Genomic DNA, 15363 nt, shown 5'->3' with positions numbered 1-15363 from the left:
AACGTCATCTCAGGCTGACGTCATGAGGATCAGCAAGTCCTTCTATGCCTGTCTGTATGACGCGAAGCCGACCGACAGCGCGACCTCCCAGTCGTTCCTGTCATCTATCACAGGAGGTCTAGACGACAGAACACGAGAGAGGCTGGACCAGCCGCTATCTCTGGACAAGCTGACCAAGGCCCTTGAGTCCTTCAAAAAAATGAAACTCCCGGAAGCGACGGCCTACCGGTTGAGCTCTATTCTGCTCTGTGGGACTTGCTGGAGGTGTATGTCAGTGTGCTTCGGTCAGGTACCATGAGTGAATCCATGAGGAAAGGCATCATCACCCTCATCTACAGGCGGAAGGGGGAGAGGGAGGAAATCAGAAATTGGAGACCAATCTCACTGTTGAATGCGGATTACAAAATTCTGTCAAAGGTAATCGCCAACCGGGTCAGGTCTTCTCTGGGGTCGGTGATTCACCCTGACCAAACCTGTGCTGTACCGTGCAGGAAGATCGCTGAGAGTCTCGCACTCCTCAGGGATTCGATCGCCTACGTGCAGGACAGAGGGTTGGACACCTGCCTGATCAGCCTGGACCAGGAGAAAGCCTTTGACAGGATATCACACAGGTATATGAGAGATGTTCTCTCCAAACTGAGCTTTGGGGAGGGAGTCTGCAATTGGATCAGACTGCTCTACACCAACATTGTCAGTGCAATCTCAATCAATGGGTGGAAATCAGATAGCTTCCCAGTCAGATCTGGAGTCAGGCAGGGCTGCCTTCTCTCTTCTGCCTTGTTTGTGTGCTGCATAGAGCCATTTGCCGAGTCCATCAGGAAGGATGCGAGCCTGAGAGGGGTGACTATTCCTGGCAGCGGGGGCGTGCAGGTTAAGGCCTCCCTGTACATGGATGATGTCGCCGTTTTCTGCTCGGATCCGCTGTCCGTGCGCAGACTCATGTGCATATGTGACCAGTTCGAACGGGCCTCGAGGGCCAAGGTAAACCGAGGCAAGAGTGAGGCCGTGCTCTTCAGGAACTGGGCCGACCAATCCTCGATCCCCTTCACCGTCAGGACCGACCATCTGAATGTGCTGGGTATTTGGTTCGGGCTGGTTGGGGCGTGCGCCAAGTCTTGGGAGGAGCGTACCAGCAAAGCGAGGCAGAAACTGGGCAGATGGAAGCTACGGTTGCTCTCCATCACGGGAAAAACCCTAATCATCAGGTGTGAGGCTCTGTCATTGCTGTTATACGTGGCTCAGGTCTGGCCTATTCCCAGAACCTGTGCCGCTGCAGTCACCTGGACCATCTTCCAATTTATATGGAGATCAAAGATGGACCGGGTCCGAAGGGACTCGCTGTATAAACATCTAGGCAATGGGGAAAAAATACACCCAATGCCACCCTCACCCTGATGGCCACCTTTGTGTGTGGCTGCATCAAGCTGTGCGTGAATCTCCAGTATGCAAACACCAAGTGTCACTATGTACTGAGGTTCTACCTGTCCCTGGTGTTGCAAAGGATGGGCCTGGCCTCGCTACCGCGAAACGCTCTGAGTAGTTGGTCCGTTCCGTATCACCTGTCCTTCGTGGAGAGGTTTATGGGCGGCACGGTGGCACAGTGGTTAGCACTGCTGCCTCACACGGTTCAATTCCCGACTCAGGCGACTGACTGTGTGGAGTTTGCACATTCTCCCCTGTCTGCGTGGGTTTCCTCTGGGTGCTCCGGTTTCCTCCCACAGTCGAAAAATGTGCAGGTTAGGTGAATTGGCCAAGCTAAATTGCCTGTAGTGTTAGGTGCAGGATAAATGTAGGGGAATGGGTCTGGATGGGTGCGCTTTGGCGGGTCGGTGTGAACTTGTTGGGCCGAAGGGCCTGTTTCCACACTATAAAGTCATCTAATCTAATCTAAACCTTTGACCACAAGTCCATCAGGAAGTGGTCAGCACGTGGTGTCCTTGAGACCCTTCGGGAACAGGAGAGGGCGGATTCTATCGAGCGGTTCCCTGAGCAGACTGTCAAAGTCATTTGGCAGAATGCCTCATCGCTAGAACTTTCAAATAAGCACCAGGACATGGCTTGGCTGGTGGTGAGAAGGGCTCTGCCTGTGAGATCCTTTATGCGTGCCCAGACTCTCTGCACCACAGCACACTGCCCTCGAAGTGGCTGTGAAGGGGATGAGACTGTCACACACCTCCTTCTGGAATGTGCCTATGTAAAGGAAGTCTGGAAATGCAGTGGTATTTGTCAAGGTTTGTCCTGAGCAGCTCCCTGACGCAGGACTCAGTGCTTGACAGTCTGTTCCCCGGGATGCTGGCTGAGACAACTCGGTGAAAGACACTCTTTGGTCTGCCTGAAACCTGTTGGTCTTTCAGCTGAAGGAGTTGACCCCGACTGAGTGTTGCAGACTGGCACATTCCAAGGTCCAGGACTTTGTGCTGAGGGATGCGCTAAAACTTGGGGCAGCTGCCGCCAAGGCGTGTTGGGGAAAGATCACTGTGTAAAGTCCTTCTGCCAAAGAATAACAGGGGGGAACCATCAGGAATTAGGCTCTGCTGATGGCTCAGCTAAATGCCAAGAGGCTGATGGTTTAATGTACAGAATTGTAAAAACCAATGACTCAGTCTATATCTGAATGTAAAGACAGTATACATCTGAATGGCATCATCAACTATACAGATATCAAAGATTTCTATGAATAAAGTATATTTTTGAAAAAGCAAAACTGACCCCTTCCCTCCACCTACATTTATTACTAACAACCAAAGACACACAATGTTTATGCAATCAGACAACTTTTGTGGCATCTAGCCTCCGTACACAGCATCACACCGGCATGAGGTTGCTGTTGCAAATTAATGTGACAATTTGAATTTAACATTAGTGCATTTATCTCAATAAGATTAAGATGTGATATGTCACTTTCCAGCAATAGTTAAGTTCTATACTGCCAACTATTGTTCTAGGTATTTTGTCAAGAGGCTGTTGGAACGGAAAAGGTTACCCAAAGCGAAACAAGAAGGATTGACCCTTTCCTAACCCTCAACGCTGCTCACCTGTGTGAGGAACCAAATTCAACGTATGTTGAAGTGTCTGAAAAACAGGATGAAATTTCTGGAGGAATGAATGCTGAGTAAGTGATTGCTTCCATTTGACAACTCTTAACTTCTTAAGTGTTATTGCCAAACCTCAACTATTTGAATGAGACAGGCGGGGAGTACAGTGGAAACTCAATTATCCGAACGTGATGGGCGGGCACTATTTTGTTTGGATAATCAATTATTCAGAAAATCGATTAAATGCCTTTCCTCTGGGGCTGGGAGTTTTAAAGTGTGCTCCCTATTCAGGATGCTACAACAGCACACAGCGTGCGAGACCCCGCCCCCAACAGCACCCCCCCTCTCGTTTCCACCCCCACCCCTCCAACACCGCTCCCCCCCAACCCCGTCCAGCACCGCTTCCGTTCCCGAGCACAAAGCGCGCGAGCCCTCGCCCTCCAACCCCGCACCCCCACTCCCAACTCCATGCCCCAGCACAAAGCGCGCAAGCCCCCGCGAGTCAGATGTCCCAAGGAATCTTGTTTTCCGTGGCCAATCTTCATGTGAATCTAGGTACATCCAAGTTACTCAGTCACAAAATACATCTGTCAAGCCTGGTGTTTTTCTTGTGTGTTGTCCACATTGATGCACTAAGAGTTAAAAGCAACAATCAAGAATGAAAATCCCAGCATGTATCACTTTTCTAATCCAAAACACAATGGTTATTACAACACTCATGCTGCCAAACAACTAGAAATCAGTTTACGGCAACGTTCTACTTTACATACTACATAGAACATAGAACAATACAGTGCAGAACAGGCCCTTCAGCCCTCAATGTTGCACTGACCTGTGAACTAATCTAAGCCCATCCCTCTACACTATCCCATCATCATCTATATGCTTATCCAAGGACTGTTTAAATGCCCCTACTGTGGCTGAGTTAACTACATTGGCAGGCAGGGCATTCCAAGCCATTACCACTCTCTGAGTAAAGAACCTGCCTCTGACATCTGTTTTAAATCTATCACCCTTCAATTTGCAGCTATGTCCCCTCATACAAGTAGATGTCATCAACCTAGGAAAAAGACTCTCATTGTCCACCCTATCTAATCCTCCGAATATCTTGTATGTCTCTATCATATCCCCTCTTAGCCTTCTTCTCTCCAATGAGAACAGACCCAAGTCCCTCAGCCTTTCCTCATAAGACCTTCGCTCCAGACCAGGCAACATCCTGGTAAATCTCCTCTGCACCTTTTCCAATGCTTCCACATCCTTCCTGTAATGGGGCGAGCAGAACTGTACACAATATTCCAAGTGAGGCCACACTCGCGTTTTGTACAGTTGCATCATGACATCACAGCTGTCACAGATTGTTCATACTTCCCCATCATTAGTCTAAGCCTTATCTACAATGATCATTCTTACCAAGTGTTCTCCTACTTTCATCTAGTTCATATGGTTCACCTCATTTCCCAGCATGAGGTCCAACAATGTCTCCTTCCTAGTTGGACCAAACACATATTGGCCAAAAAAAAAGATTTCCTGGACATATCTCAGAAATACCTTTCCCTACTTTCCTTTTGCTCTAATATTATCCCAACTAATGTTTGGGTCATTAAATCCCACAGGTATCACTTCATAGTTTATGTTCATGTGATTTCTTTTGAAATTGTCCTCTCAATTTAGTTTAAAATCATCAACTAAATACCAAACTACCCAACAAGGACATTGCTCTCAGTCCTGTTGAGGTGGCAATTTGTTCCATTTGAATAGGAGCCTGACTCAAAACAGGTTCTAATCCTGCAAGAATCCAAAACCGTCCTTACTGCACCAAGCCTCAAAATACTCATTGATTTTCTTCAAGTTAGTTCTGCTCTCACTGGTATAAGGAATGACAGATTATTACCTTCCAGGTCCTGGCTTTTAACTTATTTCCTAACTTCTGAAAGTCTAACTTTAGGAGCTCAATATTTGCCCTCTCAATGTCATTGTTATCTATATGAGGCACAACTTCTGGCTCTCTCCTTTCCTTTCTCAGAATATCGATGATCATCATTGTAATGTCCATTATCCATACAACAGGGAGGTAACACACCTTGCAGGACTTACTTACATGACTGTAACAGATAGGCCTGTCTCTCTCCCTTTAAAGACTGCATTTCTAAGATTTGTTCTTTTTGAACAATGCCTTGCCTATTGATGCCATAGTCAGCAGTGTCCAACACAGTACTGCCCAGAATGGCACACATCAAATAATCCAGCACTTTTCACCTCTTCCAATGGCCACAAATGGCTATTTTCCTGAATGTTCTGGGGAGCCCAAAACTAAAGGGCAAAGGTTTAAGGTGGGAGGGGAATGATGTAAAAGGGACCTAAGGGGCAACTTTTTCACAGAGAGTGGTATGTAAATGGAATGAGCTGCCAGAGGAAATGGTGAAGGCTGGTACAATTACACTTGAGAATGTAACTTTAAAAAAAAGTTTTGGAATTTATACATGAAAGAACTGAAACCAACATGGCCATTCTAAAAGATGAGAGACATAACAAACAATCCAGGTCTTTTCCAATATATAATTTCAGTTGCATAACACTGTAAACTTTTACTATAAATTCTGTGTCTTACAATCTTATACTTCACAATCACCTGATGAAGGAGCAGCGCTCCGAAAGCTAATGCTTTCAAATAAACCTGTTGGATATAACTTGGTGTTGTGTGATTTTTAACATGTAAAAGGCACCTGAATGGTTATATGAATAGGAAAGATTTAGAGGGACATGGGCCAATGGGGTAAATGGGGCTAGATTAATTTAGGATTGTTGGCCGGCATGGACATGTTGGATCGAAGGGTCTGTTTCTGTGCTGTACACTGTGAAGTGGCCAGCTCCAGGAACACAGAATCCAGCAAACTCTAAGCTTCCGAATTGTGACTGCAGTGACTCCAGCTGCCCCTCAAACTTGTAAATGTTGAATTTTTAAAATCACGTCTAAAGAATGTCTCCACACTTCAGTTCTCATGTCTCGGTGTCTCCTATTCCCTCTCTGTTTAGTTTTATTAAAATAGCAGGACAGAACCCTCTCACACTTCCAATTCTGAGTTTAGTATGCTGTAACAGTGCTCCTGGTACATACTGTTCAAAACATCTCCTAAATTCATGCTCCCAAAAGTTCTCGAGATCCATGTCATACACTGCTGACAGTAATTACTAGTTCAACATAGCCATCCAAGTAAACAACTGCTTCTACAAATGATAGCTTTCACTGACTAACAGTAAACAAAATCTACAAGTTAAGGTTAAAGTTGAGTTAAATCACGAAACCTAAATACCTTTTGAAAGTGGTCAACCCCTAAAATCCTGTCACTCACCAAATTCCCAAAGTTTAGTATTTTGTGGATGGATAACCCCACAAACATTTCTTATGAAGACATGAAGTGACTTAATTCTATAGCATGAACTACTATTGCTATGGAGTATGCACTTTGTCAACAGTTTACCGCTAAACATTTCACAACTAAAAAGGATCAGATCAAAGATACACCCCATCCAGTTGTGACGGAGGTGAACATTTCAACCAATATGTTCATAGTTCGTTGCAAGTGGAGTCCCAGGTAGACAGGATAGTGAAAGCGGTGTTTGGTATGCTTGCCTTTATTGGTCAGTGCATTGAGGTCATGTGAATGTATAGGACATCGGTTCGGCTGCTTTTGGAATTCTGCGTGCAATTCTGGTCTCCCTGCTATAGGAAGGATGTTGTTAAACTTGGAAAAAGTTCAGAAAAGATTTACAAGGGTGTTGCCAGGTTTGGAGGGTTTGATCTGTCGGGAGAGGCTGAGTAAACTAGGGCTATTTTCCATGGAGCTTCAGAGGCTGAGGCGTGACCTCAACAGAAATTTATAAAATAATGAAGAACACAAATAGGGTCTTTTCCTCGGGGTGGGGAAGTCCAAAACTAGAGGGCATGGGTTTAAGGTGAGAGGGGAAAGATTTAAAAGGGACATAAGGGGCAATTTTGTCACAAAGAGGGTGGTGAATATATGGAATGAGCTGCCAGAGGAAGTAGTGGAGGCTGGTACAATTACAACATTTAAAAGATATCTGGATGGGTAAATGATAAGGAAGGATTTAAGAGGGATATGGGCCAAATGCTGGTAAGTGGAACTAGATTAATTTAGGATAAATCTGGTTGGCATGGATGACTAGGACTGAAGGATCTGTTTCTGTGTTGTACACCTCTATGATACTATAACTGGAGGAGGAGGATCCACAACATCTTCATTTATACAAAACAGCTGAATGTACTGATTACATTAAGTGCTTAGGGCTGTAAACATCCCTGAAGACTTACACTAAAGACCCGTGCTACAAACTTTCCGTGTCCCTAGCCAAGAGTAGATGCAGAAAGTATGTTTTCACTGGTTGTGGAAGGCCAGAGCAGGGGACACTTTCAGATTAAAAAGCAAGCAGTTTAAGACAGAGATGAGCAGGAACTTCTTCACACAAGTGGGTGGTGAATCTTTGGAAATTCATTCATAAAATAAGTTCAACATAGATGGCTGTATTTCTAGCTGTGGCATAAGGGGTATGGCCATAGCTTGGGTAGATGGTGTTGAGATAGATGATCAAATATGATCTAGTATGGACAGTGCAGGCTCGAGGGACTAAATGATCTACACCAGTTTTCATGTTGTTACAATGCTCAATTTGGGTCCTGCTAGGCCCAGGGCTTATGACCTGACTTATGACTTTGGTTCAAACATGAACAAAGGAGCTGAATTCCTGACATGACACTGGAATCAAGGCAATACATGATTAGTTGTCATCAAGGAATCCTCACGAAACAGGTAAATCAAGAGAAAATCTGATTGTATCAATTGGAATGGAATCATACCTACTATAAAAGAAAACACAGCAGGTCAAACAGTACCTGAGAAGCAGGAAAGTCAATGTTTTGGGCCAAAACCCTTAGTCAGGGCTGGGGAGGGCGGAGAAGAGCCCAGAAGGAAATAGAGGGATTGGGTCGGGACTGGGGAGAAGGGTGGGTGGGATGGTGATGAGTGGATGTAGCTAGGGGATTATTGTGATTGGTCAGTGGGAAGGTTAGAGCAGATAGGTGAGTAGGAAGATGGACAGGTTAAAACAGGTTAGGGAGGTGAGGGGGAGGGATGGGGCTAGGCATGGGATAAGGGCTGGGGGAGGAAGAACTTTGAAGCTGGTGAAGTCAATGTTGAGGCCACTTGTGTAACTTTCTTAGATGAAATATAAGGCATTGTTCGTCAAGGATGGACATATTGCCGGGGGAGTGGGAGGGGGAATTAAAGTGGATGGCAACTGGAAGATTGGGTTGGTTAGTGCGTGCAGTGCACAGATGGTCTGCAAACCAGTTCCCAAGCCTGTGTTTAGTCTCCCCAATGTAGAGACCACTTTAGGAGTAACGGATGCAATAGTTGAAGTTAGATGATGTGCAGGTGAATCTGTCGGATTTGGAGGGATTGCTTAGGGCCTTGCATGGAGGTGAGAAAGAAGGTGTGGGGGTGGGTGTTGTACTTAATGCAAGGAGAGGTACCAGGTATGGTGGAGAAGTTGGAGTGTGCAGAGTTGATGAGGGAGTCGCGGAGTGAGCGTCCCTGCGGAAAGCAGACAGGGGTGGGGAAGGAAATATCTTTTTAGTGGTGCAGTCTGATTGTAGGTGGTAGATATGTTGGAGGATGATCATTGGATTCGAAGGTTGGTAGGATAGTACCTGAGGACTAAGGGGACTCTATCCTTATTGTTGTTACAGGGAGGGGGTTTCAGGGCAGAAGTGTGGGAGATGCAGTTAAGGGCATCCTTAATTAATGAGGAGGGGAAACTGCAGTCCCTAAAGTAAGAGGATATGTGGGATGTCCTGGAGTAGAACGCCTCATCCTAGGAGGGGATGTGGTGGAGACAGAAGAATTGGGAGCATGGGATAGCAGTTTTGCAGAACGGCGGGTGAGATGAGGTATACAGAACAACCTCAGTTATCTGAACATCAATTATCCAAATTTCAGATTATCCGAACAAGATCTCAAGGTCCCGAAGTTTGAGAAGTCGCTGAGTTCATTGGTGGGCAGTTCGTCTTAGAGAGTTTCTGCAGGTAATGACAGAGTTCCGTAAACTGGTCTCTGTCACTGCCTGCAGAAACTCTCTTTCCAAGACAGGCTGCCCACCAGTGAACTCAGCAACTTCTCTCCTGCTCTGCCTCTGTCATTTTTTCTTTTTTTAACTATCCATCCATCCTCCTGCACAACAGGAATGGTAACGAACTGTACAATCATTTGTTGATGTATTTACTTAAACAATCAAAGTATCTGATTTATAAATTACCCACTACTGCAGCCGCTAAGAAATTGTTTTTGATCTGAAAACAATGTACAGTGCCAAGATTTATTACAAAGATAATCATATACTTCCATTGCACCAAATGTTATTTTCAGTAACATTTTTACCAAGTGGTTTTCATTTCGTAATGTGTTAAAATGCTGATAAACTCTAAGTATAAATACCCTCGAGCAGGAAAGGATTTTACAAACAGATTGTAGCTTCGCACATTCTGAATTAGTTCTGCTGGTGAAATATTTTCCCTTCTTATTTCTGGGGGCATATATTTTCTGTCATCATTGACCAGCATTCCCAGCATAGATTCAGGTATAATTGTTTGCGTTCATAATGGGAAGCTGATTTCCAACAATGCAGGACAAATTCAATTTAGCATCTTGGTGGTACTTATAAAAATATGTAATTAAAACACTTTCAGAAAGTTTACTGTAGCATACGTTGAGACTGTATACCCGTGTCATTGTAGCTCAAACTATGTTTTGGTATTAAAGGGACGGTACTGCACTTGCAAATGTTCAGAGTTATCTGGGAAGCTTCAATTCACTTTAACCTTTAAAATACTTTCATTTAATTCATGGAACAATTCCATCTATTTTAACCATTTACAAAATTATCTGCCGTCATAAATCCCCTTGTTTTGATTTGATCAAGTTGACTGGTGTAACTCACGAGTCGATGCTTCTAGCTGAGGCTGTGTGTCACGGAGTTTCACTTACACTTGAGAATGCTTCCTTTGTTTACAATCAAATCAGTTATCTGAACAAAATACTCCCCACCTGTTTCATTCGGATAATCGAGGTTGTTCTGTAGTTGAGGTAGTTAGTGGATTTGAAATGGATATCAGTGGTGGGTTGGTTTCTGGAAATGGCGACAGAGAGGTCGAGGACCCAGAGAAGGAGCTGTCAGATGAATTGGAGGGCAGGGTGGAAGGTATTGGCAAAGTTGATAAACCGTTCAAATTCCTCGCGGGAGCATGAGGCAGCATTGATACGGTCATCAGTACAGTGGAGGAAGAGGTGAGGGATGGTGCTGCTGTAGATGCAGAAGAGATCCACAAGTCCTACAAAGAAGTAGGTATAACTCAGGCCCACATGGGTGCCCATGGCACCCCCTTTGGTTTGGAGGAGGTGGAAGGAATCAAATGACAAATTATTTAGTGTGAGGGCCAGTACTGCCAGGCATATGTGGATGTCAGTGGAGGGGCACTGGTTAAGCCTACAGGAGAGTGCTTTTAGGCCCGTCGTGTGGGGGATACAAGTGTAAGGGTCTGTACGTCATTGTCACCAATGAAGTATTGGGGGCTGGGGAATTGAAAGATTTTGAAGAGTTGGAGGGTATGGGTTGTGTCTCACGTGTAGGTAGAGTGTTTCTGGACCAAAGGGGAAAGAACAGAGTCGAGGTAGGAGGAGATGAGCTCGTTTGGGCAGGAGCAAGCAGAGACAATGGGTCGACCGGGCTAGTCGGGTTTCTGGTAGGATAGAAACAGATGGTGCAGGATTGGGTAACCATCAGGTTGCCAACATGACCTTCCAGTTACCATCCACTTACTTCATCCTCCCACTCACCTGGTAACACGTCCATCCTTAGCCTCCTCCACTGTCAGAATGAGGCCAAATGAAAACTGGCCTCATTATCTTATATTTCACCTGGGAAGTTTACAGCTTAATGGCCCCAACATTGACTTCACCAGTTTCTAAAGTCCTCCTCCCTCAGCCTTATCCCATGTGTAGCCCCATCTTCCTTTTTAACCTATCCACTCCACCATTCCCATTGACCAATCACTAACTCCCTACCTGCGTCCACCTACCACCATTCCACCCACCCTTCCCCCAGTCCCACCCCCTCCCTTTATGTACTTCTTGGCTCCTCTCCCCCTCCCTAGTTCTGACAAAGGGTTTTGGCCCAACCAGTCGACTTTCCTGCTCCTCAGATGCCAATGACCTGCTTGCTTTCCAGCTTCACATCTATTGACTCTGACTTACAGCATCTGCAGTCCTTACAATCTTCTACTACAAAAGAAGTTATTAATGTTGTTGGAAGTCAATCAGTTCCAGGAAATCTCTGCAGGTGCTCCTCAGAGAGACCCAACTATCTTCAGCTGCTTCATCAGTGACCATCAAATACAAAGCAATCATATTTATGAGCAACCCAACACCACCAACATATACCTCTCATCACCACAAGTCACAGGGCCTTACACAGGACATGTTGCAGCAACTTACCATCACTTCTTTAAAAGCACTTTCCAAAGCAGTGATCCCTGCCATCTAGAACAACAGCAGAAGCAAACACCTGTACCTGCAAGATCCCCTCTGACACATCCTGAGTAGGAACCAAATCATTGTTCCTTCACCAACACGGAGTCAAAGTCCTAGAACCCCTTGACAGCACTGAGTGTACCTACACCAGATGAACTGTAACAGTTCAAAGTGACTCAGGCTTACCTCCCTCTGCTAGAAAGGACAATCAGGGATGGGCAATAATGGCCTGCAGAACTGACATGCCACATATGAATCAGTAACTAGATTTTAAAATATGACAATTATATTTTATAATCTGTATAACTGCCGGTTATATAGAGAATGATGTCTGTACTTTAAAGCAGTTTGTGGAGTATCATTCAAGATATTTTACCCATTGGTCAATATTTTGACATAATGTATTAAATTCTTTGCTCTAAATCTTAACACTTGCCTGACAGAGCTGCAAACCATGAACTCAATGAGCAAAGCCAGAGCCATGTTCCTCCAGATTCTATGAATGTTTATGTGCCTTTGAATATTGAAGACATTCTTTCGAACAACTATATTTTGGTGAGTGTATTTGGTTGCAGTGCTTATAAATAAGCAGTGGAGAGAATTATGTGGACTACCAATAAAGAGTATTAGATGATTAACAAATGGCATTTTACTTTGTATTTATACATAATTTTCTCAACAATACTTAATCTTTTAGGTTACATATGTTAGATATGAGCTTTTGTTAGATAATATTTACAAGTGGCACAGATACAGCTCGGTGCATATCACTTGGAGAAGCTCTGACATGAAGTTTGGCATTAAAATAAAGCTACCTTTTGTGGAAAAAATTGGTTAGAACAAATTCTTGCAATTATATTCCATCATTTCTCATTAATTTGTAAAACTAACTTGCTTGGAATGTGTTGCAAATGAAGTTGTAATTTATTCATTACATCATCAATGGGTCGAATCCTTATTCAAAGGTGGCTTCATGTAGTTTTCCGAAATTGCTTGCTGCATGAACCCAGAAGCAATACGTACTTGGGTTATTAGCTATAACACATTGCACCTTTATGCACTCCTAATTTAAGTAGTCTGCTCCAAAGCAAATGCCAGTACTGTCTTATGCCTCAGCTTACTTCATGTAACTTAGCAGTACATTTATCCCCTACGTTTATCCTGTGGTGATAAACCTTTAGGTTTCATGCATCAGCTTGAAAACCTAATGTTCATTATAGTAAACTCAATATAGTGGAAAAATCATAGTGCTTTTACCATGATAACATACTGTTTCAAATTTAGTATTCCTATTTTCAGCAATACTAATACTAAAAAGGATATGAATTCCATACCAGGACTGATTCAACTCTCAAAGAAAACTTAGTCCTCCAACAGATTGTGGTAGTAACTATTAACAGACTACAAACAAAAAATGAAGCACTGAAGCATTGGCACTGCTCTCTGAAATCCCCGTTCCAAAACACAAAAGCCTGAGAATAATTAGACAACTCAAGCAGGATGGTTATTTGATGTATACACTTAGGCCATATTTTAGTGCTGAATAGTCAACTGGATTTCACCAGGTTATAGATAAAAGGAGAACTCTTAATTACCTCACCAGTCTGTATTTCTTATAGATTGTGACATAAAAGCAAGTAAAAATTTGGTAAAGTTTGCCTTCGATAATTTTGTCTTTTAGGAAGCCAAACGTCCCAGCAGTCTTTGGATAAACTATGCAAACAAAGAAATATCAGAGAAGCCAACGGGTCAGAACAGACTCTCAGCACAGAAGATTGCTTAAGAACAGCAGCAATTATTTTGATGATCAAACAAGATAGAAAAATATTCAACCAGATATTTTCTAAGCCATGCATTATGCTCACTGAGTTGAAGGGCAGGACAATAAATTTACTCATTCTGGACTCAGTTAATAGCTCAAACTCATTATTTCAACACAGTCTTTAAATCCACGCACTTCCAAAAACTTCAATTAGTAATTTACATGTTTACCTATTTATTATAAATGTGTGCTGGTTTTTAATGAAAATGCGAAAAGTACTTTGCCAAATAAAATAGGTACATCTTTAGTTTATACAGCGTTAGGAGATGTAATCAGTTCTATTTTATTTTAGACTTTGAAATGACAAGCCAAGATGCAAATGAGTATAAAATCAGTGTAACACAATCTAGCTCTTAAATATATTCCAAGCTCAAGTTGTATATTGACATCATGTAAGCAAATATCAGATTGGCAATAATATTACAATGCATTATATCAAAATGCAGCAGGGTCTTTTTAAAAATATGTAACTACAGAATATAAATATCTCAGCAGTTCCATTTTATCCAGAGGATAATATTACCCCATCCAAGCATCAGAATTTTAGACTTCAGTATTGTTTTGTATTCTTGATCACTTCTGCGCCCTGAAGAAAGTCGACCATCCTCCATTGAGCTCTACACAAAAGTTAATAAATTGCAACCATAAATTATATGAGATACTTCTGCCATCATTTACTATACACTTATGTCATAACATATAAACATAACTTCTGCCTCAATTTTTAGATCACTGAAAATAATGAACTCTACTTTCATGGCAGTGAGCCTTTGCCAAAACGTCATTGCAGTAGGATAGATTGGAGTTGTGCATCAGGACAATGCAGAAGTAGCTATGCAGCTGACTATAGGGGAATTACCCAGGAAATTAAAAATTCTAATTGGCAATTCCTTGCAACAGGAACCCTCTGAAACAGCCCTTTAAAATTGGAGAGTTTGGAAGGTTCGGATTCCATTAAGCTCAATAATGGCCCAGAAAATGTTAAAGGATTAAAACACTGCTCTTACTCCTGGGCCACTATTAAACTGAATCCCAGACACACCACCACCCCACCCCTCCCATCTTTAAATATATAAAAAGAAAGAAAGAGAGAAACCAAAGTGAACATAGACCTTTTAGAGAATGAGGCCAAGGGAATATCACTGGGGGTAGCTGGATAAGACAGTGTTGAATAATTACTTTTCATCACTCTTCACAGTAAAAGACACTAACAGCATTTCAAAAATCTCACGCCTTTGGACCAGACATGATCCACTTCCCTGACACACTGCCCATTTGATATCCCAAACTCCATCCTCCACCCTACCAGACACCTTAATCCCACTGCCATAAGACCTTTTCACAGTTGTCTTTCATGAAGTGTCTGAACAGAATACCAGAGGAACCTCAATTATTTAGATAACTGATATTCAGATATCGGATTATCCGAAGGAGATCTCGAGGTCCCGATAGAAGTATTACATCAAAGACACATTTCCAACACTGATCGCGCCTTTTGTTTACAGTGATTAAAAGTGAACCCGGCTTACTGAAATGTTGCCAAGAACAGTCCTGGACTGATGGGAGCCCAGGCACCATCCTCAAATGGCTGATCTTCCGCCCTCTCTCTCCCTACACACTTTCCCTGGAGTTCTACACAGGGGTATACCCTAAACCCCCCTTCTCCAGATAATCTCTCCAACATTGTCCTGTCCGGGGTAAAGGTGGAACTTGTCAAAATGTTGCAGTAAAAAGTTGTGTCTACATGCGTGCTATGAGGAGACTCACACCCCAAAAGCAACAGCAGCAGTCTTGTTGTTGGGTGTCCAGTCTGGCTGCTCTGGAGAGGGTACAGTGTTGAACGAGGTTGGGGGAGGGGGGAAAAGGGGGGCAGCCAGCGTTGGCATGTTGGCAGAGGTTGGGCTGG

General features: G+C 43.4%; 1 protein-coding gene across 3 annotated transcripts in view; it reads left to right on the top strand.

Moving 5' to 3' along the window:
• The window catches only part of si:ch211-130h14.4, a 157367-nt gene extending 143857 nt beyond the window's left edge, over positions 1–13510 (top strand). For all 3 annotated transcript variants that reach the window (XM_043696105.1, XM_043696106.1, XM_043696104.1), the window contains 3 exons: positions 2946–3112; positions 12079–12190; positions 13317–13510. In XM_043696105.1, coding sequence (XP_043552040.1) covers positions 2946–3112; positions 12079–12190; positions 13317–13418 — 381 coding nt within the window. In that variant the 3' untranslated portion in view covers positions 13419–13510. The remainder of the gene's footprint in view (positions 1–2945; positions 3113–12078; positions 12191–13316) is intronic.
• Positions 13511–15363: the final 1853 nt, after the last annotated feature.

The sequence above is a fragment of the Chiloscyllium plagiosum genome, chromosome 9, assembly GCF_004010195.1.
Source record: "Chiloscyllium plagiosum isolate BGI_BamShark_2017 chromosome 9, ASM401019v2, whole genome shotgun sequence".
Classification (NCBI taxonomy): Eukaryota; Metazoa; Chordata; class Chondrichthyes; order Orectolobiformes; family Hemiscylliidae; genus Chiloscyllium; species Chiloscyllium plagiosum.
The sequence above is the reverse complement of the archived record's forward strand: the minus strand, read 5'-3'. Positions and strand labels throughout refer to the sequence as shown.